Source organism: Chenopodium quinoa, unplaced genomic scaffold, assembly GCF_001683475.1.
Source record: "Chenopodium quinoa cultivar QQ74 unplaced genomic scaffold, ASM168347v1, whole genome shotgun sequence".
Taxonomy (NCBI): Eukaryota; Viridiplantae; Streptophyta; class Magnoliopsida; order Caryophyllales; family Amaranthaceae; genus Chenopodium; species Chenopodium quinoa.
The window spans coordinates 8,787,178-8,810,790 of NW_018742418.1; the positions used below are offsets into that span (position 1 = coordinate 8,787,178).

Here is a 23,613-nt window from a genome sequence, read left to right on the forward strand (position 1 = left end):
CCGCCGCCGCCAATTCCTTGCCTTGCCGCCTCGACATTGCCGTTATTTGAAATTTTTTTTTTTTAGAGAGGTTGAAAGAAGATGAGCAATGAGAGTGTGAGTGATGAGAGTGTGAGTGTTTTTTTTAAGGTCAAGGGCAATTTTGGCAAACCAAGTGAATTTTGTGGGCTTTATGTAGTAATTTGTGGGCGATGTTTAACAAATCCCATATAAAATGGCGTCCACCAGACCACCACCATCACAACCATCACTCTTCCCTCCGATCAAGACGAAGTCCTTGCCACCACCACCATCTCCGTCTTCGTCTCCGCATCTGCGTTCCTCAAAAATTGTCTTCGTCTTCCCGTCTTCATCTCAGTCACCACCACCATCTTCGAGGTCACAACGCCGTTTCGCGGCGAAACAAAAAGACACCCTAGTAGCAAATAGTGTCAACTAGGGTCATATTAACCCCTTTGGAGAAGCATCTCCTTCGCAACAACAATTTTAACCACCACCTGGTGTGGTGTGCAGTTTGCTTGTGTGGAGGAAGAAAGCCAAGCTGTAATGGTAGTCATGGTACTAATGGAGGAGGGAGAAGGGAGGAAGAAAGCTAAGCAATGTACAATAATTTTAACCACCACCTAGTGTGGTGTGCAGTTTGCTTGTGTGGAGGAATAAAGCCAAACTGTTGGTAGTCATGATACTGATAAAGGAGGGAGAAGGGAGGAAGAAAGCTAAGCAATGTACAAAATTGTCCTAATTTAATGAGTCAAATGACATAAATACCCCTAATATACCAAATTGGTATATTAGGCTGATTAACAAGTATTTACTCCAAGATTATGCTTATCAACTTGTATTTTCCCAAAAAATATAATACTCGTAAATTACGTAAGTTATTAACGGCATGTGTTTGGTTTGATTTGATAAACTTTGTTTGCGCACTTCTTGTTGGTATTTGGCTGGCTGCTGATCCCAAAAATTGTCATCTCCGATTCACCGGCACTCTGACCGCCTTCCACCGACGGTGCTGTCCAAATTAGCAAGTGCCGCTTCATTTTGGTTTGTTTGATTACTGAACACCTTTCCAAGTTTTATACTTTATTGTTTGAGATCGATTGAATTTTCTTTGATTTTTTTTTGGCTTTCTATTGATTATTTTTTGAGGGTATTTGGCAATGTGATACTTCCTCCGTCTCAAAAGGTTCTTCCTTTTTTTTTTGACTTGCTAACAAGAAGGATTTTTAGAACAGAGAAAGTACTGATTTTCAATTAGTATTGTGAAACTTGATTCATTTTTACTTGAAGTGAGGATTTTTAATTAGTGGGTAGTAGTCATAACTCATAATATCATATGAATGATGATTTTATGAGCAGATATAATAATATAGTCCAATCTGTTGACTAATATGGATTAAAGATTGATGGGATTGCCTTTATGAACAAATGATTGGTAGGGTAAGCCTGAGTAATTTGTGAACGTATTGGTCAGGTCGCTTTGGATCTATCGTAGTTCGGTTTGCTCGAATTTTGAATAACATTTATTGATGCTTGTTAAGAAAATGGTATGGGATGTTTGTAAGCATTGTTTGAAATCTGGTTATGGTTTTGAATTGTGCATTTCTTGTCATAGATTTTATTTACAAAAATAGGAATTACAAACTGATGTGTTTTCTATATGTTCTTATTTATAGGATTGGACCTAAGTTGGTAATTGGAAATATGGAGTAGCTCAATTATGCTGTTATAGATTATGGGGCCGAAGATTTTAGTGAGGGCGATTCTTCCATTGGGTAAAAATAAATCATAAGGTTTTAGATGGATTCGAATTAAGATTCTAATTTATTTCTTGCTGAGAAGTCCATTTGATTTTTCATAAATAAAATCACAAGTTAAATTCAACCATGTAGCAAGATTAAATAAGGTAGATTGATATACTCTGTAGTAGATACTATAGTATAACTTTGCTTTTTACCTGAGGGAAATGCGCGCGCGCGGGGGGGGGGGGGGAGGGGGGGGGGCGGACACAATATTGCTTGAATTTCTGTAGGAATCTTTGCTTGAAATTCTTGTATTGATATTTTAAGATGACCGTTGGTAGATTTCGGGATGTTATGGGTTACCAACTATATATTTTTGAAGGATCAATATCAACTACTTTTGCCATTGCTCCTCAGGAAACAGGCTAATAGCAATGGCAGAGGGGGAGCCCAGGAAGAAAAAGCTCATAATTGATACTGATCCTGGCATCGGTAGGCCTTTTGTTTCCCATGTTTGGTTTATTGAAATTTTAGTGACTTTCTAAGACTCTTTAATGATTTTCTTACCCAAAATTGTTTTTGTGTTAATTTTTTTGATTGGGAATAAATGCAGATGATGCTATGGCAATATTTGTGGCTCTTCAATCACCTGAGGTGGAGGTGATTGGTCTCACTACTATATATGGCAATGTCTACACCACACTAGCAACAAGAAATGCCTTGCATTTGGTATCTCTTATTTTTCAATACTAACCTCCTCTTTAACTTTCTTAGTAGCACTAAAAAAATTATGTAGCTGGTGTCTATCAAGCATCAAGTATGTTTGATATCTCATATTCAGCTTCAAATCTTCTTTGAGGCACGATGTAACTATGTAAGGATGCCAATGAGGTCCTAGTCTAAAGATTATAATTGAGAATTTGAGATATTGATTGCTTTAGGTCCCAGCTTCCCAGGTTAATGCCCTTCTGTTCCCTGTTGTATGTATGTCTATTTTATTGGCCTTTAAGCCTCAAATAAACTAGGATGAAATAAACTTGAGAATAACTATGACATAAATCATCCTAATTCAACAGCTAGGATGAGGTATCGGGTGTGAGTTTATGGGTTTGCCTTGATTTTTTTTTTTCCTAGATGAGTTATTCATGATTTTGATTTGACGAAGTTCTGGATCATCATGAATCATAATTGTTAGATCAATAGCCAAACATAAAGATTTATAGCCCAAAACATGTTGATTCTTCAAATTTAGATTTCCTGGTATGGTGCTTCAATGAACCCAATATCTTTTCATTTGAATTTATTTCATTTGTCTTTCCTCTCCTGGTTTGCTTTCCTTGTGGTGTAGTTAGAGGTGGCTGGGAGGACGGATATTCCAGTGGCTGAAGGATCTCACTTTACAATCACTGTATGCCTTCTGTTATGGATACTATATTTCAGATCCTCTTTCAAATTCACTGAAAAAAGAATTTAACACAATCTGTTGCTTATCAAGAATGGTACAAAGCTCCGCATAGCTGACTTTGTTCACGGGGCAGATGGTCTGGGTAACCAAAACTTTCCTCCTCCAAATGGAAAGGCAATTGAGCAATCAGCAGCTGCTTTTCTTGTTGATCAGGCTAGCAAGTATCCTGGAGAAATCACTTTAGTGGCTCTGGGACCTCTAACAAATATTGCTTTGGTAGGTTTTATTGTATTTGACCCTTTTTTCTTCTTTCTGTTTGTGTTTCCATTTGGGACTTTAAAAGAATAGTTATCAATTATTCTGTATATTTTGCTGCTTTAGCTTGTCCCCTTCCTCTGTCATATATGCTTACTTGAATAATGCCCACAGGCAATCCAACTTGATCCTGCATTTACAAAAAACATTGGAAAAATTGTTATTCTTGGTGGAGCTTTTGCCGTGAATGGCAATGTAAACCCTGCAGCTGAAGCTAATGTGAGTAATTTTTCCTTGAGGCTTCAGATTAGAAATACTTTTTAGTACTTCTGTGATAATCTGTACCACTCTGCCTTTGGGATTTCAATTCATTCTCATTCTCTTAACGTCCTTGAACTGTTTGGACAGATATTTGGTGATCCGGATTCCGCAGATATTGTTTTCACAAGTGGAGCTGATATTCTTGCTGTGGGAATAAATGTGACCCACCAAGTTCTTTTCACTGGTAACATTCTAGAATCTCCAATCTTCCACAATTTTGGAGTATTTGCCTCTATATCATGATAGGTATAAATATATGCAAGTGACACGAGTCATTTATAATATTGTTGCAACTATTCTCCTCAGTTTTTTGTCTATCATACGCTGTTCTCCCAATTTCTAGATTCTTTTGCAGGATGAGTTTTGTCACAAAAACTGATTGGCTAATCACACCGTTAGTCTTTAATTTGTAACACTAGGAGATGTTGGTCTTGATTTGAAGCTTTTATGCCTTTTCAATACTAGTGCACTTTGATTTTGAGTCTGATGCCTCAAGTCCTCTACTAGAAGGATGTGTTGTAAATGCTGCTGACCTTTTTGGAATTTGATACATCAAGGCTCTAGATAAACATTGTTGCTCAGAGCTCTTGTTAAACATTGTTGCTCGAGCTCTTGTTAACTGTTGCGACAAACGTTGCCTCCTCTTCCTTCCTCATTACCACTTGTGCTCAATTTAGTTTCAACTTAATATATATTATTCCCTTTGGATTTGAGTGTGTTCCATATTTACTTTTTTTAAAGGCCTCCTTTTCGGGTACTGCTTTTGATGTGATCTTTCTTTGCAATCATGGATAGATTCGTGGTGATCCTAGTGCAATGTTGGTTATGCCTAACACGCCTCAAATGACTGTATGTTTATATCCTTGCTTGCAGATGCTGATCGAGAAAAGTTGGCAGCATCAAATGGAAAATTAGCTCAGTACCTGTGCAAGATCTTAGATGTGTATTATTCCTACCATTTTGATGCATACAATATTAAAGGTATGTCGAATCATTTGTATGGGTACTTTGGTTTTACCCTCTGGTATAGATATATATTTATTATTAATTTATTTTTTATTCGAGTAGCTGTTAATTGTTTTTTATGCAGGTGTTTATCTTCATGATCCTGCCTCCATCCTCGCTGCTATAGATCCTTCATTATTTACTTGGACAGATGGTGCCGTAAGAGTGCAAACAAGTGGTATTACTAGGGGTCTCACAATACTGTATAACAAACAGAAAAGGTAAGCCATTATAGCAGTCCCAATCTATAGTTACTATTTCACTTGTATATGTCAAAGTAAAAATAGTATGAATAAAAGTAGCTTCTTTTCTGTCTCAACAACTTTTCTCAAACTGCTTCATCTAGTGATCATATCCGACTTCTATATTATTACTGCATTTTCCTTCTCCTGATAAATTCAATTGCACATGTCTCTGTTTCCATGCTTAACACTTGCTTCTGGATCTGATAGGTTTGAAGAAGTGACTGAATGGACCGATAAACCTACAGTTAAGGTGGCAGTCACAGTTGATGCTCCAGAAGTGGTCAAATTGGTCATGGATCGTCTTATGAGCTTATGATTTGTGGTGCTCTTTTGTTGATCAAGTGGGTCCAACATGTTCATCTTTTCTTTTGATGCTAATCTACTTTACCCGCGGCATGTATAGTACGAAGACACTTGGATGACTATTGTGGAGAATGTCCCATTCTCCCACTCCCAGTCCCACCCCCTTGTATTAGTAACTTATAAATAAACATAGCATGATTCCTTTACTTTATGTTGGTGCGTAAAGAACTATGGGATGGGATATATAGATCAAATGCAATAGAAGAGAAACAAATGTATGATGTATTTAGCCATCCTTTCATCTCTAATAATTGGCTGATTCTATACTTGCAAAATGTTGGAGCTTTCACCTATGTCTAAGGATTCACTTATTTTTTTTCTCCCCCTGAAACTAGTGTTTGATGTATCATACTCACTACGCCCTCCAAAAATAAACTCCATTTAACACCCTATTCTATTTTATTAATCTTTGTGCTAATAGTAAATGTTAAGATCAATCAGAAATGGTGGTAGTATAGACCGTCAAAACGATTGAATGTATGGTTTATATAATTATTTTTTGACTGTAAATTTGACGAAATTCTTTTTAAAAATATACTTTGTATATAGTTGATTTTGACATATACAATCACAATTGCTGAATATACAACTCTTTGTTTATACATTTGAGCGCACAATATTCACTATGCGCCCATTTTAAAACAACACTCAATCAGCATCAAACGCGCACACACATTAACAACCCGATCGACCTAGGCTTCCCTTGATAGCGTAAGTAGACAACAATTTTGTTTTGGTGCATATGATCGACCATGAAACTGACTCAAGGCCAAGACCCCACCCACAAGAAGATCCTTTTGACCTCCCTCTCGGCCATGGTAGCCGAGTCAACCACCTTTCCAATCGACATAACCAAGACCAGACTCCAACTCCACGCCTCATCCACCGCCTCCTCCGCCGCAACAAACGCCTTCAAAGTGGCTATTAACATTGTAAGAAACGAGGGTTTTCTGGGTTTATACCAAGGTTTATCCCCTGCTATTATTCGCCACCTCTTCTATACTCCTATTCGAATTGTGGGTTATGAATATTTGAGAAATGCTGTTCTTGTTGCTCAGAATCAACATTCTGATGCTGTTTCTGGGTCTCTTTCTCTCTCCTCCAAAGCTCTTGTTGGAGGTTTATCTGGGGTTATTGCTCAGGTATAAATATTTATACTTTCTTGCTTTTTAAAAATTACTTATCTTGATTGATTGAGTTGATTAATGATCTGGGTTGGGGAGAATTTTTTTAAGCTATATGATGTTTTTACTATTTTGTTTTTTTTTTTTTTTTGTGGTGAAATTTGAGCTTGTTTTGAAAGGGATTTAGTGGATTTTCCCCCTAATTTTGTACATAATTTTTGGTTTTAATATAATGCTTGCTTACTTAACCAAAACAACATCAAAGGTGGAATTTTTGGGCAACTTGTATGATTTGAGTATCAGTTATGTGATGGTGTAGTTTGATTTTTTATAATGGTTCAAGAGTGATGTTGGAATGATGAGATAGTATTGCAATTTAGAAATGGGAGGGAAAAAAAAATGATATTCCGTTCTACGCTGTTGTTGTAAATCGAAAATTTGGAGAAATGATGAAAAACTTGTGTAATTTGGGTTGGTAATTGTTATCTATCTACTTGTTTGGATTTTGGGTGATAGCATTTTTTTCTTTTTTGAATTCTCTGTAGTTAATCGATTCACAATGAGGAAGTTAAGATAGCAGTTGTATTGTGGAGGGTGTTGTACTCAAATTAAAAAAATATGGGTTTTGTTTTTCTGAAGGAGTCGTGAGCAAAACACAAATTCAAGGAGAATATTGCCCTTGGGTAGGCTTTTCATCCATGAAAATATTTCATCAGTGTTCGCTTTTATGCATCACTCTTTTGTTAATTTGCTCTGCTTTATAGGTGTATGGAAGTCATGTTCTGCTCACTCTATTTCATTTCTTCTATATATTGCCTTTTAAATGAGTCTCGGTTCATCCTAGCTATTATCCCCACCAATGACTTCCTCTTATGTCAGAATTATTTCTCATGTATAATAAACTATGGCTACCGTGCATAAGTGTATAACCAATGAATTATTAGGGACCTAGGTATGAGTATAGTTTTTACCTATATAGCTTCCATGATGGTTGATAAAAGTTACCATTTGTATTGATTTGGAAGGAGCATGCCAACCAAGTGAGACTTTCATCTTAGGATGCTAAATGATTCAATAACTTCTTCGGGATCATGAATTGTGGTGCTCATTGTTTGAAAAAGGACAGCGTGATGAACCAGTTGCAAATCTAATCATGTGTTTAATGGATGCGTAAGGGAAAGAAGTTTGAGGAAGGGAATGAGCTTGCATTTTCCTTCTAAAACTTTAACATTGGAAGAATATGTTTTTTAAGGGCGTCTCTAAGAAGCTTTCTTACTGTGGTTTTTATAAAGATTAATTATAGGTATAGAAATGTCAATATTTTCTATGATGGTATTGTAACATATAACTATTATCAATGAGTTTTATATTTTGAACATATAACAATAATTCTTTGTATGAATGAATATAACTTCAACTGTTGAAATCAGTGCCTCACTGTGCCTCGAAAATTGCATTAGCCCTCTTGTGTACTTCGTATGTGTTTTCTTGCTCAAGTTAACTTGGGAAATTTTGGGCGGGGTGCAGCTTAGTTTTGTAGTTGGATTAAGTTGGCCATTTCAAGTATGTATTTTGCAAATTGCAGCCATTTTAAGAAAAAAATTGCAAATTACAGCCCAAAAGTGCTACTAACTTGTTGATTGCCATCCAATCCTATTTTATTTTCGATTTGCGGGCCAAAAAATGTCCTATTTTATTAGCACTTAAGGTTCCAAATTGAGCTTGGAATTGGCAAAAAAATTCACGTATCTCGTTTTGTGTATTAAAAACTAACGTAAACGCAAAATGACCCCTAAAACGAGGCACTTACGTTAATTAGAATTGTTTAGTGAAAGAATGCTAAGAAATACGAAGTATGTACTCTTGGATTTGGTCTCTTATTGTGCTGCTTTGTTCATTTCTTCTGCCTCTACGTGATGACTTTTCCAGAAGAAGTTTCCTTGTACTCTTGTAGAACTTTTACTGTATGTGATTGCTTCTGGACTTGACTGGATCATAAATATTTATAAGCTTTGGGAACTAACAAGTTCATCAGACACATTTTCAAAGTTATGGTACTTTGAATATTGCGTACAAGGTAGGTATGCTGGAGATGCTTTTCTCTTCTCCACTGAGAGAGTTTGGTTTACATGGCAGCCTTGGGTTTAAGGGCTTTAGATGTCATCAGAATACTGGTTGAAGTTGTAAACCTGAAGCTCAGTGTTTAGGACCAAACCTAGATAACTTTTGCTGCTGGTTGGTAACTTGGTGACTCACTGAAGACTTATCTTGAGCAAGTAATAAATTTAATAATTAATTGTCGATGAAATTCAACACATGCAAATTTGTGACCAGTGAGCTGATTGCTTAATTTCTTTGTTGTTGTCTCTTATTTATGCTTTCATAATCTTTCAACATCATTGTTCATGCCCCTAGGTGTGCAGGTGGTGGCAAGCCCAGCTGATCTAGTTAAGGTTAGAATGCAAGCAGATGGTCATCTAATCTGTCAAGGTCTGCAGCCCAGATACTCTGGTCCTATAGATGCCTTTCGCAAGATCATTTCTAACGAGGGTTTTCCTGGACTTTGGAAAGGGGTTGTCCCGAACATGCAAAGAGCATTTTTGGTAAACATGGGGGAATTGGCATGCTACGATCATGCAAAGCATTTTGTTATTAGGAATCAGATAGCCGATGACAACATATATGCTCATACCCTAGCTTCTATCATGTCAGGCCTCGCAGCTACAACCTTGAGCTGTCCAGCTGATGTAGTAAAGACTAGAATGATGAATCAAGCAGCAAGTGAGGATGGTAAACTGATGTACAGAAATTCTTATGATTGTTTGGCGAAGACAGTAAAGCTTGAAGGACCAAAGGCATTATGGAAGGGGTTTTTTCCCACGTGGGCAAGGCTTGGTCCCTGGCAGTTTATGTTTTGGGTCTCATACGAGAAATTCAGGCAGGTTGCAGGTCTCTCTTCTTTCTGATGTTTAGTCTTCCATAAATTTTGACAGTTTCTTATGCAAAAATTCTTATGATTTTTTTTGATGAAGACAGTCTGTATTCTATGAGGAAATTAGGCAGAGCTTCCTTGATTTTAGTCCTGTCAAGTGCCAAACATATTTATACAAAAAATTATTTCGTGTTGAGATCCTTTTGATTCATGTTTGATTGCATAGAGCTCCCAAGTGTCAGGAGCTTTTTATTGGTTCCTAATCAATATTTGTTGAGGTGAGTAGGAGTAAACCCGTAAACACGTACTCTTTGAAAATTTTGGGGTAAAGAGTACGGAGTAATTACTTTTGTAAATTGCCAACAAAAAATATTGTCATGTAAGAACCTCGATATTATAATATTAAGGACAACCAATATTCAGAAAGCACATAAATTAATAACGGACCACGAATTTTTTACATCAAATATTCAGCTAAATGCTTATGATTTGGGATCTCTATCACACAATTCACACTAACCCTATTTCTATTTATTAATCATAAGTGAAACCCTGTCCATCTTTTAAAACTTGTATAATCACTTCCTTGAGAAACAGCCAACCCAATTCCAGTCCTACTTTGTACACCAAGTCCAGTATAATACAACCTCCATTGATCATCATTTCCATCCATTTGAACCAAACATGGAGATCCAACTCCATTGCTATCCCATCCACCCTCCGAAGCCGCCATCAAAACCGCCTTTTCGCTCACCGGTCTCCAATCAGTCAATCCATCCTTCGATACCGCCAGCCCAATACTACTCTTCCCATCCCTGGCAACACCTTCATATGCCATCAAATAATTCCCTACTTTGTTATTTCTTACCACACTAGCATTCACAACCCCCATTTCATCAAAACACCCCTCACTACTTCCCCCTAGTCCTATACTCTTAATCTTGCCTAGCTTCACCCACTTAATCCCATCTCTTGATCTTGCAATACCGATACCGAATTTCTTTTCTCGAGCATCAAAGGAATGATAGTACATTCTCAAATCTCCACTACTATGGAAAACAACATGTGGGGAAGCAATGAACAAAGAATCCCATTCCCCTTTTGCTCCCACATCAAATAATGCTCCACTGTGATGATCACCTTCAATTCTAGCCCAATGTCTTCCATCTTGGCTTATGGCTAACCCTGGCAATGACTTAAAAACTCTCCCAAACCCAAACTCGAACCCAAACCCAACCCCTTTTGCAGCTTCAGTAATTTGGAGACTGTAATCTTGTGGGAACTCCACCTCCTCAGAACACAAACCAGAGTAGTAAAGCCAGTAAACAGCCATTGAAGCTCTAACTTTATTACTAGACATGATCATAACCTCACAAGGCCTAACACTTTTTGTATCAAATGCCCACCAATCTTCACCACAAGTCATCACCATCCCAGTTCCGGAACTCGAATCCATAGCCTGATCTCCCCTTTCCCAATGCACCCCATTGCTCGAAACCGCCAACCCAATTGAACCCGAACCCGACTCGTTATCTGACTTACCATAGTACCACATATACCACCTCTCTTCATCATCACTCAAAAATCTTTTCACAACGGGGGAACCAACCTCAGCACTATCCCAACATCCAGTTTGACCAAGATCAAAGATTAAGCCCCTAGATGATGATGTTGAAGGGTTAATACTTGAACTAGAAATGGGTTTGGGTGGGGTTTTTTCCGGGTCAATCTCATTTGTGTTAGAACCAAATTCTACATTGGAATTAGAATTGGGACTTGGATTTTCACCAATTATGTTGGGATTTTTGGAGCAGAGAGGAAGTAAGAGTGAAGGGTATATCAAGGATTTAGAAAAATGGGGATAATATGAAGTGATAAAGGTGGGATTTTTAGAGGAAATTGGAGTAGTTAAGTTGAGTGTATTGTTGCTGGGTTTTGGGAAGTTAATGGCTTTCATGCTGCAAACCAGGTTTAGAAATCTTGGAATGATTGATAGATGGTTTGAAGAGAGAGAATTGAGGAAGATACAAATAGGGATTAATAGCCACTCAGATTGTGACACATCAGCTTGTCATTGCAGACTGTCAATTATATTTGTGGTTCATGGTGGAGCTGGGGATATTAAGATTTTGGTCATTTCTATAAGCCATTTGGTTTATGTGGGATTCCAAATTCTTCTATCTTTCCCCTTTTAATTTAACTTATCCCAAACTAAAAGTATTCAACAAGTATCAAATAGATGATTGTACCAATTCCAATTTTTCAAAGGGGCTGCTTGCATTATCTACTTTAATCAACAGATACAAAAAAATAAGTGTGCTTTATAATAGAGAATTAATTCCAGTTATCTCAATATACATACAAAAGGAGGAATTTTAGACAATCCAAGACCATATTACATAACAGCAGCCGAAAGCACTTTTTTTCCCTCCTGTTTCAGTACTTAAAAGAAGACATAGGCAACCAAATTGCTCTATAAATTGAAATTAAAAGATGGAAGAAATAAACAACTTTAAAGCTGAAGAATTAAGAACTCTGGAAGCTGTAATACAGGGATATAGTAGCACCAAATGGGAGTTCAGGAGAATTCTGATTTATTAGCAATTAGCATTCGATGAGAAAAATCGTAAAAATTCTGATATTTGTTTTCTAAACTCTACAACTCAATCTCTAAACAAAAATCAATTTGATTTATGATTCTAATTCAGCAAACGTGACCAAGCAAATCATGTAACAATAATGGAAAACCAAATGCATACGAATGGAGCAAAAGAAAAGGTGCAAACTCTTGGCAAGATAAAGCAAGGCTGCTCTAGTTTTTGATTGATTCAAATTACTTTTTCAAGAACTAAGCGCCTCGCCCTCCAAACCTTTCCCGCATATCAGCAGCTCTTTCTTCTTTTAGCTTCTTAGCTATCTCTAATATATGAGGATTGAAAAATCGGTCACGGACATGAGGTCGCTCCTCTGCCTGTATCTCCTTAATAGCACTTGGGTATGGATTAGGGGGTGGTTTTGTCCCTGAATGTGAGCTATTTGCCTTAAACGCTTGTACGCCTGCCTTTTGGATTTCTTCTCTCCTCGATATTCCATCTGGAGCAAATAGTAAAGTCAGCTTATGAGATCAAAAAAGATAATGAAGGCAGAAGTACTATGTCCCTCCACAGATATTAGGTCATATTTTACTTTAAAGTGATAACGTACCAACTTTGACTGCAAAATTGTCAAAATTGATATTGAGTTTGTGTATGGGATGGAGAAATTTTACAATGGAATGACAAAATTAATGGCCAAAGTTGATTTTAATTTAGCACAAAGCTCAATTGCAGCCTTTTTATTAAGGATGATAGTAGAACTATGAAGATAATTGAGTAGTATATGCCTATATGGCATGAAGGACTGAAACAAATAAGGAGATTAAAAACTAAATATACAGTCTCCCATACATCAGCTATGGCCAACGCTTGTTCCTCTCTTACTCCTTGCTCCTTCAATTCGAGTACTCGCCCAGCAAAAATACGGGCTGGAACAGGACTGAAACTATTAAACCTGCTCAAAATGAAGAAAAGTCATAAACCAAACCAACAAAACTTTGTCTCATGATAGAACATAGCTGGTCTTGGTGTTTTATCATTTGCTTGATTCTGCCAAGCAGTAAACATTGCATTGGAGTATCATTAACAATACCTGTCTAATAGTCTACATACTGAAAAAGAAGATTCAAGCATAAACAACTTTACAGCCAACAACAGCGTCAATGAGTACCATTTACCACTCACATATACAATATCTTGTTTAAGCATTATTCCAGTGTAATAAGTAATGTTTTAAGTCATCTAGAATTTAGAAATATCAACTTCTTGGCACAGTACAACTGCTTCATATGACAAGCCATGACTCACGAGACCACATTGAATGATTTTGCGGGGGGGGGGGGAGGGGGGGACAAATACTGTCTGTAAGCAGCAAGCTGCTCGTGCTAAAAAACAGGAAGCTTTAATTTCAAAAGTAACAAAATTTTAGAAAACTGATCATGTTACAGTATCTTCAAAATTCAAAATAAAAAATTTTAGAAACACAACACCTGTAATTCTTTTTCTGTAATAATTTCATTACACATTCAAGTGCTTGAACATAATACAAACATATTAGCTTGATATGGACAACAAAAACTGGGATCCATGACCATATCTAATAAAAGTACAAAGAAGAAAAATTAAAGTTATGGAAAAAGACATACTTGATAGGATCTTCATATTTTGACTCTGGATGCTTCTGGTAGAATTTATTTACATAAACATCCTCAGGAAGGCTGATTGGCTTCACTTTTCCATCAGAACGAGGAAACACAACAGGAGGGGCCCTAGACAACACAAGTGAGAGTAATCAAATTTCAAACGATACAGAATAATCTGAAAAGACTAAGACTTTAAATTTATAGATTGAGCATGAAGTAGAGATCAAATACTAGAAACACGAGGAGACCAGCACATCATACACTAGAAGAGTGGACAGTCAAAACTCCAAATTATATTTTCCAAACCCGAAGAATTTAAGTATGTTTCACAGGGAACATTCATGAAGCACAATTTACGGATTGACCGCAAGTGATTTTCCATATAATTTTTAACCTCCAAACACCAAACAGGTAGTGATGGTCATGTAAATTTGAATATTGAAGAAGAACCCTAAGGCAAAACTTATTATAGGTATTTCATCAATCATCATATAACTAATTGAAACACAAGACCACCATTTAGATATTATAATTTAATTCAGACATATCCATCAAGCCTATATCTTGGTTTAAATGTTCTAGAAATAGAGGGCAGAACTCCCATGCGGCATAATTGATATCACAAAGAAGCACCCTTCAGTCCCAAAAAGGCACCTTCAACTGGGTATCGGCACCTCATAAACCACCAATCATGATGCATGAACACTCCAAATTACACCAAAATTACGAACTGAATCCAGCTCTTATAAGAATTTTGCATACGTGTACAACGAAAGCTTTCTTTGCCCAAATTGAATCTCCTTAGACTCAAATTACAAGCTATTTCCACTCTTTCCAACATCAAAGATGCACATAATTTCCTAACTAGGGATTCATCTCCAATTCTCCATTACACACTACAAAAACCTAATTTATCTCTGCTCACTCTTGAAAAAAGTTCACAAATTGTAAAAACACCTCAAAATTTCCCCAGCCACTTTCGATTTCGATAAACTTCAATCAACTAATTCTTAAAGTTCCCTAAACTAAAGCATAGATAAGATAGCAAAGTTTAACCTTTAATGCCAAATTCCAAATACAATGAAAATCAACAACACCCATCAATGTGAACAACCTAAAATTGACAAATGGGTAACTACGAAATGCATCAACTGATCAAATACCATATAAAGGCAGCAATTAACAAGAAAGAAAAGCATTCAAATCACCAAACAATTAGAGAATACTATGAGATTCAATCAATTAATCAATCCAAAAACGGCGAAAATTAAACCTTATACTACCTAGGGTTTATGAGACTACAATTTAGCAACAAAATACAGAAAATCAAAAATTGGGAAATCGAGAAATGCATCAAAGAACAAAAATTTAACACGAAGCATTAATTTTGAACAAACTAACTTTTGCATGGGTTTAAGCCAAAGGGGCTCGGTTTTAGCGAGACCCTTAACCAGCTTTCTGGTTTTAGTGAGAAGATCACCCTTCATGTACGACATTCTCTTCTTCGATTATCTCTCTCCTCACTTTGGCACTTCGTTCAACTGCCGTCTCCCTCTCTTTCACCGGATCTTGCTTTGTCTTCGTAAATGGTTAACCCAGATAAATCGAGGTGAGTTAGGAATGAGTGAATTGAAGAGAGAGATGTGAAGAGAAAACAGAAAGGCGGGTTGTGGTGGTTGTTGCGATGAGGAGCGAGTCATGGTATAGTTAGGTTTTGTCAACCTCCATTTATATAAAAACATTGCAAAAGGGTGTGATTTGTCCACTTACTCCATAATTTTTACTCCGTAAAAACATTGGGTAGAGGCAAGGGTTCAAACCCAAAATTGATAAGGATACAAGCACACTACATAGAAAACCCCATTAATTCATTTTTTTTTAGGTTCAAAAATAAAAATTATATTTGGTTGGAAAGTTATATTACTTCATTTAGAAACAGTTGTAATACGTAGAATATGACTTTTACAATTACTTGTACACAACTTTTAGTCATTAATATCATTAATTATCTATTATGCCATTGTAAATAATTTTGGATAGTTGGGAACATAGGCATTAATTCTAATCCAACAACTTTTCATTTAATAAAATTGATTATATTATACTTTCTCTATTTTCTTTTATTTGCAATATACTACACAACCTTTAAACACACTTTCTAAAGAGTTGATTAAAGTAAGTAAATGAGCGACTTTATCAAAATAATTTTAACACCAAAAATAGAAAAGGATTAGATACTACGTGTATAAATAATTTTGGTTTATTCATCTGCATTACATAAACTCTTCCTCAAAGTGTATCCCGTGAAGGTGTGATTCAAATAAAAGAAAATAGAGGAAGTATATCATTATAATGGTAGGGTCAAAGTTGATACTCCATATATGAATAATGCAAAAAGTCAATATGGGGGCAACTAATTCTAAACAGTACAGTACGGAGTAGTATACTAAAGAACTACAGAAATTTTGGTCACAAAAACATAGTACGAAGTACAAATCTATCTTTTAATCACTTTATTTCAAACAGATGATTGTTCCAGTACAGATCAGGTGCCAAAAAAGTACACGCCCGATGTCATAAAAAGTAGCAGCAGATACGCTTTGGTACAGTAAGCGGAGTACCTCAGTAGCTCATGATTGCTTTTTCAATGACAATTTCCTGAGCATTTCAGGGATACATTTTGCTCCTTTCCCTCTGCTGCTTATAAGAGCTCAATCAGACGCATCAGTCTATCATCCATGCCCATGTTTAACCATGTTTACGCGCGACAGTACATGCACAAATATATCTACTGAAATGGCAAATTTGTACATACACAGAGTTCCATGGTCACAAGGTTTGATACGAAGCAATTCATTCTCGAAAATAATTCAACACTGACTAGTATTCAACTACCTAAATCTGACCTATAGCTCTTCACGACCATCAACCACCTTAAGACCCCAACTGATATCCTCGCAATGCCTTACATGAGGTACGAGCTTACCAGTATCAATACCTGTCTTTGCCTTGCAATCCCAAAAAGGAGGAGCATGGAAGCAAGGCTCGATAGACATGGCACGACCACAAGCTGGGTTTGGGGTCTTCTTATCCTCTGGCTTGTACAAAATCCATGGTTTCAATCCTCCGAAACCTTGAGCAACATACCCGAAAGTTGACCACGCGCTTGTCACCAATTTATCGCTCAAACTTAGCAGATACATTTCTGCCCAGGCTTTTCTGTTATGATTTTTCTTGTGTGATTGCTGAAACCCTTCGTGGCTTGGTTGGAAAATTCCAACCGCTTCTCCAGTAACAGTTGGATGTTCCCAATATAATTCTCTTAGAGAGTCGCTGTAACCTGCATCCAAGGATGTAACAAGAACAGCAATGGACCTCGGGTTCTTTGATGAACTAAAAGATAAATCATCTTTGTCAACTTCAGGGAGTAATTTTTCCTTGGATATGCAGGACAGAATTTGGTCATTTACATGTGGGAACGGACCTGGTCCCTCCTCAAACGTCCTGATCTGGATTCCAATCCTCTCATCTGCCCTGGCTAAGTAAGCATTATAATACCTTGTAATCAACCCCCAAACTTCATTTGTAGGGTGGAGAAGATAGCGCCCTAGGTGGTGAAAAATGGCTACTTTTTCAGGAAATAATTTAAATAGTTCTTCCTCAAATGATGGGATCAAATAAAGGGAAGGGACAAAGTAGTTGTCGGTCCTCATTATTAGCCATGGAACTTTGTTGAGAAGAGTTTGATCTTCATCACAGAAGAAAAGTTTGTCGTGATCATTATAGTCATGACCCAGATGAAGATACAAATATGGTGGTACCTCTTCAGTTGAGGCATTTGTGGCATTCAGAAGATTCTTTTTCAGCATAAACCCATGACACCTGGAAGATTTCTGGTTGAAATTCTCAAATTTTTTATATAATGGGAAGTCTTGAGGTAAAAACCATGAGATGCTAGGAAACGGCTCACAAAAAAGATCAGTCATATCAGTTCCTGGGTCAACTAGAAGTACCCGGTTTGAGAGAAGAGCATAAAGATAAGCTGCACTCACAGTCAAAATTCTATTGCCCAAGCCACTGTATGACATCCACACAACGTAGTTACATTCTGTAGGCACAGCAGTTTCGTTGCCAGACTTCAGTTGTTTCAGAGCTTCATTGTACGGTTGTGTACCAGGTCCACATCGTTTGTGAAGCTCTTCATACTTCCGTAGTTTAGAGATAAGATAAGTTGAAGGCTTGAAAGATGATGTCTTCCGATACATGAAGGATTGGTATCTGCTTAAGCAGGATGCTTCATCAATTCCAGAGGGAAGAAGTCCTCCAAGCAATTTGTCATTAGCCACTTCAGCATTTTCTGTAGAAACATTCAGTGACTCAGAAAAAGGCATAAAATAGTTCAAGATTAAATTTTAACTAATGCACGCAACATTCCATGATCAGTTGATCACATTATCCGATAGAAAGTTAAGTACTTGATAACACCCATTCTTAACAAAAGATGTCATGTTTCAAATGAAAGCATTATACAGAGAGTAGTATCATGGGCACTAGAGTAAGACAAACAAATGACAAAAATAGATGCATCTTCATTAACAGAAAGAAAAGACAAACTCGTATGCAGTGGCATAAAAAAATTACAAATCTGTCAACTTTGTTCTGCTTACTTTTTGAACCTTTCAGAACAAACTAACAGAAAGAACCCTACACTTACTGCCATTACTGGTACAAAATCACCAGCAGGGGAGGCCAAGCTTATACTCCGCACTGCTTGAATTGTTACTCTGAAGTTGAATTATGTAGTTCTATAAATGTAACACAACTGAAAGTTGGATAATCTGCTCTACAATGATGCTTCATATGGCACTGAAAACAGCAGATAATTCCCCCTTTTTTTTCTTTTGTACTTTGGTAATTAGTTCATGTTTCCCTGGAAAGTGATTCATGAAAACGACCGCTCTGCATTAATTTTCTTTGGGATAGAATCTTGAAAATGGCGCCTGTTTAGTGGCATGACCCAAGGAAGCATAGGCTCAAAGAAAGGCTGACCATCAAAGAGGCATTTAGGTGGAATAGGGCAACTATATAGGTTTATAGTGGTAAAGTAAGGTTGGACTACAATGTTTTTTAAAGCTTAGTTTCTGAAGCAAAAACCACCGGGAAATTTGACAACAGGACAAGAACTCAAGCTTATCTAGCCTTTGAAGAAACAAACTTCAAGTGAGAGCCACAATGCTGGAAAAGCAGCGAACCTAAAGAAAGATTGCTAAAAGGCTGCTGCCAGCCATAGTGCAAAGTACATATTCAAATCCAATGATTTCTAGGGGAGAACCTTTCATTTCTATCAAATCACCTGGCTTCTCAAGGCTCTATCATCATCCAGCTTCCTCTCGATGAGTATGGCACTATGGCAATGCCAGCTGTAATGAAAGCCTATGGTTTAAGGGAAAGACCAATAAAATCAACTGGCCTACCCTGGATCTTTCCACCTTCTAGGTTCCTCCCAATGCAATGCCTCTCAGAGTAGGGATATCAGCTATAATAGCTTAGGGTAGTGTGAGATAGCATGAACAGACAACACACACCTTTGTGTGTCAGCTAACTGGACTAAGAAAGCTTTAACCTTACAAATGCCTTACAAAGGGGCAAAAAGATACCAGACGTAATACATAGTTAGGGCTTGCATGGAATGCATAAATCATTAAGGTGGTAATAGGAATTAAATAGAAAGACTGTAAATGGATAAAGGTGAAGGTGGTTGATAGTATTTGGTGGAAGGGATATGAAGAGGGAAAAAAAGGTAGGAGATTATTGCTGAAATGAACGGTTACAAGAATAACAGCTCCCACATTAATATCTATTCCTTCAAGCACCACCAACTCCACCAATTCACCACCTCATTGATTAAAAGACCCCTTTACCCCTTGAATGATTTCCTTCAGTCCAATCATGGCCTTAGTGGACATTCCTTACAGTGTATCGAACATCACAAAGCTAACTTTATGAATTTTCCGAAAAGACGGGAAAAAAATGTAACCCATGTTACCCATCTGTATAAATGAGTTATAATACTTCATAGTGGGCTGCATTGGTCAAATTGGACTGCAAATATGAAATTACTATCATTCATCACTTCTTCTCAGTAAAAAGTGGTGCCAATAATCCCTAATTTCTCCCCACCCCACCCTGAACCCTCAATAACGAAACATGGACAATACCCTTCAACAGTTGCTCTATATACAAATTCAAGCATTGTCTTCATCTTCGTTCTAGCTACCAAAATCCATATACAACTACTCAGTACAAAGCAAAATTTAAGTTTCAACCCAATCAATTAAACTACTAATACTATCATACGTATTGATCTTCTACTAGAGAAAGAAGATCCATACAAACAAACCGATTTCTAAAAGAGATCAAACCAAAGTAAGCAATAATTGAAGACAACAAGCTTATGCAAAATCACATCAAATAACGTCCTTAAATATTGAAATAATCACTGATCCAAAATGCATGAATCACCCACATCTTAAACTTACATACATTATCAAAATCCCCAAAAAATTCTACAACCCCAGAAAAATAAAAATAAAAAAGTCAACTCTGAGAAAGACCCAAGTTCATCAAATCAAAATGAAGCAAAAAGCAACAATAATAATTACAAGAAAAGCACTATATCTGATCACAAAAGGTGAAAATAATTAAGAAAAGAGGAAGAAAGAGAAAGTTAACCTGATGATTGCGAAGTAGTAAACGAAGATTTAGGATCCAAAACCCTAGCATCAGCAAAAGGGGAAAATCGATGATCGGAATTGGGGTTACGATAGATGAGAAAGAAAGTGATCAAAACAGGGAGAATAATGAGAAGAGCAGCGAAAGTTTTGGTGACATTAGCAGCAATGAAGTTGAAGGAGGAAGCCATAGGACGAGGAACTTGAGCTCGAGAAGCATCAATGGCGTCTGAGATTTGGGGTTTTGAAGGTGAAAATCGCTTTCTTAACTCATTCAGATCCATGAACATCATTTCATTTGAATTTGTAGTAGTAGTTGTTGATCTGAATCGATAAGTTTTCTGGAGAAATTTGAGTATTCTCTCTCTTAATCGTACAATTTTCCTACCGACTCCATTTGAGGAATTGAGGACGGATAATAAGACAAGTACTGAAAGACGAGATTTAAGAAAGTCACAGCTACTGAAAGACTCACTTTTGTCACTCTTTACCAAATTCCTGACTCCTCATTAGGGGACTCGTGCCTGATTAAATACTCCCTCCGTAAAACGTGTTAATTACTACCTCCGTTACACCGTTACATACTATGTACGAAGTATAACTTTTGGGTATTATATCACGGAGTACCCCCTCCGTTTCTAATACAATGTGACGAGTTCAACATGATTTCACATTGCATTATTATGAGATATAAAAATTCAAAAGTTATACATTGTAGTGGAGGTAGTACTTTGAGATGGAGAGAATAAATGGTACTTTGGGAGAGATAATAAATTGTACTTTTGATACAGATTTTATATCTTTAATTATTTATAAAATATATAATAATAATAAAATATTACTCTCATCTCAAAAAGTTAAAAACCCTAGTCGGTTAGTCGTCTCCTCTCTATTTTTCTTTCTCTAGGGTTCTTTAAGTGTTTTATAGGTTGGAAACAGCCAAATTTCTCCAACCCTTTCCCTATAGTTTCTTTATGTTTTTGTTATTAAATTCAATAAAACTACACTCTTTGAAGGTAGTAAGCACCCTAATAAAGGGTTTGAGTGCAGTAAGTGTTCCTATGGTAGGCTTTGTTCCAATTTTATATATGTTTTTTGAGTTTAGTATGGCACACGTTGTTTCACGGGGATTTCTGTGAGATCGAAAAAGAGGTTAATCATTCGATTACAATCAGATGAATCAAACGAAAATTTTCTTCACAACTACAATAGATTGATAGACCCTATCGTCGAAAAAGGCTGTAAATCACAACGATGAAAGAGGGTATGAAAAATGTACGATTTGCAACAACGATCGTAGCTCTGCGAAGATTTATAATAAAGGAGTATTCATTGGATTTTTTTTATATTTTTTTTTTAGAATAAAGATTGATATATAAATAAAGTCATACGACATCTACAAAGAGATTTATATCTATCAAATGCATAATAATTGAATCAAATAAAATAATCCTTTCAGCAAAGCCATGATCTATTGTTATTACAAATTGTACATCCTTCATACCCTCTTTAACATAGCTGTAGTTTATAACTTTCTTCAGCGAGGGGGTCTATCGATCTGTTGTAGCCGTAAAGAAAATTTCCGTCTAATTGGTCTGATTGTAATTGAAAGATTAACCTCTTTTTCGATCTCGCACAAATCTTACCCATGAAACAAGTCTATCGCAATCCATCAAACAAAAAAGCAAATTCACCCTTAAAAGAGAGAAGAAAAACATGATCCTAGCTAGGAGAAAAATAAAAGAAAAAACACGCAGTGAATAAAAAATGGAACTTTTCACCGATAATTACCACCCTCCAAAATTCAACAATGGAGGTTAGGAGTATCCATTGACTTAAGAACGCAAGATGTAGTGAATTTAAATATCTCCTTATAGCAAGTAGCCCAATATTTACGATCTCTTGTATGAAGTCAAGAAGCGGTACGGTTGGGTCCAATGAGGATGATAGATTGACACTCACCTCTTCAAATTGTAGATTAAGGGTGACTAACATGTGAGAATAGAGAATGATAATAAAAACACAAATTTTTATATGTGGCTAGTCACACCGTATAGCCGGGGTTACTTATTCTACGGTTACTTATTCAGGGGTTACTCGGTCGGTTAGGGGTTACTTATTCAAGGGTTACTCGGTCGGTCAGTGGTTACTCTCACACAGAACACGCTAACCGACTGAGTATATTTAGAATAAGTAACCCCTGACCAATTGATTAACCCCTAAATAAGTAACCCCGACGAAAATGCGCTAACCGACTGGGTAACTCCAGTATAAGTAACCCTTGACCGACTGAGTAACCCCTGAATAAGTAACCCTTATAAGTCACGGTGTGGTCGACCACACGGTGTGGTCGACCACACGGTGTGGTCGACCACACGGTGTGGCCAACCACACGGTGTGGCCAGCCACACAGAAAAAGCATTGTAATAAAAAAATTCACTTGTGATTCGCTATTCATCTCATTGGAAAATTTATTAATTTCACCGTCAAACTTGTTATGGTGTTAACGACGGATTTGAAAATATAACATGTCCGGCATTATGGTTGAACACTTGAACCTTTAAACTCAAACTTTGAAAATAAAGTTCCGAGTCAATACTTTATACTGTAGATGATAAAAATGACAGCTACTCCCTCCATCCCTTAATTTTAGCCCCATTGCAAAAATATGGGTGAAACTTTTAAAATTTTGACCATGAATTTTCGTTAATCTATAAGTGATAATATATTCATGTGCGTCTTGTTAGAATCTTCTCATTGCATAGTTTATTAATATCAATTTTTAATAATAATTATTACGCATATAGAAATGGAGATATATACGTTTGAAGACGCGTCTTAAATACCGTAAAAAGTCGAATGGGGCAAAAAATAAGGGACTAAGGGAGTATTTTGTATAAAATTAAGCCTCAACACCAAATTTGTGAAATACGATTATTGTGTATATCAGCGCTCGTTATTTAGTGTTTGGTCACCGGTTACTAGTGCCAAAAGTAGGGGTGGCAAACGGATCAGGTCAGGTCGGGTTCGTGTTCGTGTTCGGGTTTTTGGGTTTCGTGTCAGCTAAACCCCAACCTGAACCTGATCCATTCTAGTTTTCGGGTTGAAAACCCCAACCTGAACCTGATATTTTCAGGTTCGGGTCAACCTGAAAACGACCTGATTTGACTTGATTTTGTAATTTTTTTTAAAAATTTTCTTTTGACCTGAATGACCTGATTTTTCAGCCTGATTTTGAGTTTTTTACTACTTA

At 36.8% G+C, this 23,613-nt stretch overlaps 4 protein-coding genes and 1 pseudogene across 4 annotated transcripts; 2 read left to right on the forward strand and 3 right to left on the reverse strand.

The window, feature by feature from the left end:
• The first annotated feature begins 837 nt into the window (after window positions 1-837).
• Window positions 838-5,628, forward strand: LOC110712916 (probable uridine nucleosidase 2). The gene is made up of 10 exons (XM_021891384.1): window positions 838-1,044; window positions 2,160-2,234; window positions 2,356-2,471; window positions 3,091-3,150; window positions 3,238-3,423; window positions 3,577-3,681; window positions 3,811-3,907; window positions 4,597-4,704; window positions 4,814-4,949; window positions 5,181-5,628. Exons 2-10 carry the CDS (start codon window positions 2,177-2,179, stop codon window positions 5,287-5,289), a joined length of 975 nt encoding a protein of 324 aa, XP_021747076.1. The 5' UTR covers window positions 838-1,044; window positions 2,160-2,176; the 3' UTR covers window positions 5,290-5,628.
• Window positions 5,629-5,953: 325 nt separating this feature from the next.
• On the forward strand, window positions 5,954-9,588 carry LOC110712936 (mitochondrial uncoupling protein 3-like). The gene is made up of 2 exons (XM_021891405.1): window positions 5,954-6,478; window positions 8,884-9,588. The coding sequence occupies exons 1-2, from the start codon at window positions 6,089-6,091 to the stop codon at window positions 9,424-9,426; spliced, it is 933 nt and encodes a 310-aa protein (XP_021747097.1). The 5' UTR covers window positions 5,954-6,088; the 3' UTR covers window positions 9,427-9,588.
• Window positions 9,589-9,767: 179 nt separating this feature from the next.
• Window positions 9,768-11,852, reverse strand: LOC110712926. The gene has a single exon (XM_021891395.1). It carries the CDS (start codon window positions 11,347-11,349, stop codon window positions 9,931-9,933), a length of 1,419 nt encoding a protein of 472 aa, XP_021747087.1. The 5' UTR covers window positions 11,350-11,852; the 3' UTR covers window positions 9,768-9,930.
• A 113-nt stretch (window positions 11,853-11,965) lies between these two features.
• LOC110712947 lies at window positions 11,966-15,426 on the reverse strand (annotated as a pseudogene).
• A 556-nt stretch (window positions 15,427-15,982) lies between these two features.
• Window positions 15,983-20,861, reverse strand: LOC110712959 (galactoside 2-alpha-L-fucosyltransferase-like). The gene is made up of 2 exons (XM_021891421.1): window positions 20,362-20,861; window positions 15,983-17,986 (listed from the first exon to the last, which is right to left on the reverse strand). Exons 1-2 carry the CDS (start codon window positions 20,651-20,653, stop codon window positions 16,536-16,538), a joined length of 1,743 nt encoding a protein of 580 aa, XP_021747113.1. The 5' UTR covers window positions 20,654-20,861; the 3' UTR covers window positions 15,983-16,535.
• Between the last annotated feature and the right edge of the window lie 2,752 nt (window positions 20,862-23,613).

Coding starts and splice junctions, on each gene's coding strand:
- LOC110712916 (XM_021891384.1), top strand. CDS start 2,177: ATGGCAGAGGGGGAGCCCAGGAAGAAAAAGCTCATAATTGATACTGAT. Junction 2,472..3,090: donor CAAGAAATGCCTTGCATTTG/GTATCTCTTATT, acceptor CTTGTGGTGTAG/TTAGAGGTGGCTGGGAGGAC. Junction 3,151..3,237: donor GATCTCACTTTACAATCACT/GTATGCCTTCTG, acceptor TTGCTTATCAAG/AATGGTACAAAGCTCCGCAT.
- LOC110712959 (XM_021891421.1), bottom strand. CDS start 20,653: ATGATGTTCATGGATCTGAATGAGTTAAGAAAGCGATTTTCACCTTCA. Junction 17,987..20,361: donor TACTACTTCGCAATCATCAG/GTTAACTTTCTC, acceptor ATGTTTCTACAG/AAAATGCTGAAGTGGCTAAT.
- LOC110712936 (XM_021891405.1), top strand. CDS start 6,089: ATGAAACTGACTCAAGGCCAAGACCCCACCCACAAGAAGATCCTTTTG. Junction 6,479..8,883: donor TATCTGGGGTTATTGCTCAG/GTATAAATATTT, acceptor CTAGGTGTGCAG/GTGGTGGCAAGCCCAGCTGA.
- LOC110712926 (XM_021891395.1), bottom strand. CDS start 11,349: ATGAAAGCCATTAACTTCCCAAAACCCAGCAACAATACACTCAACTTA.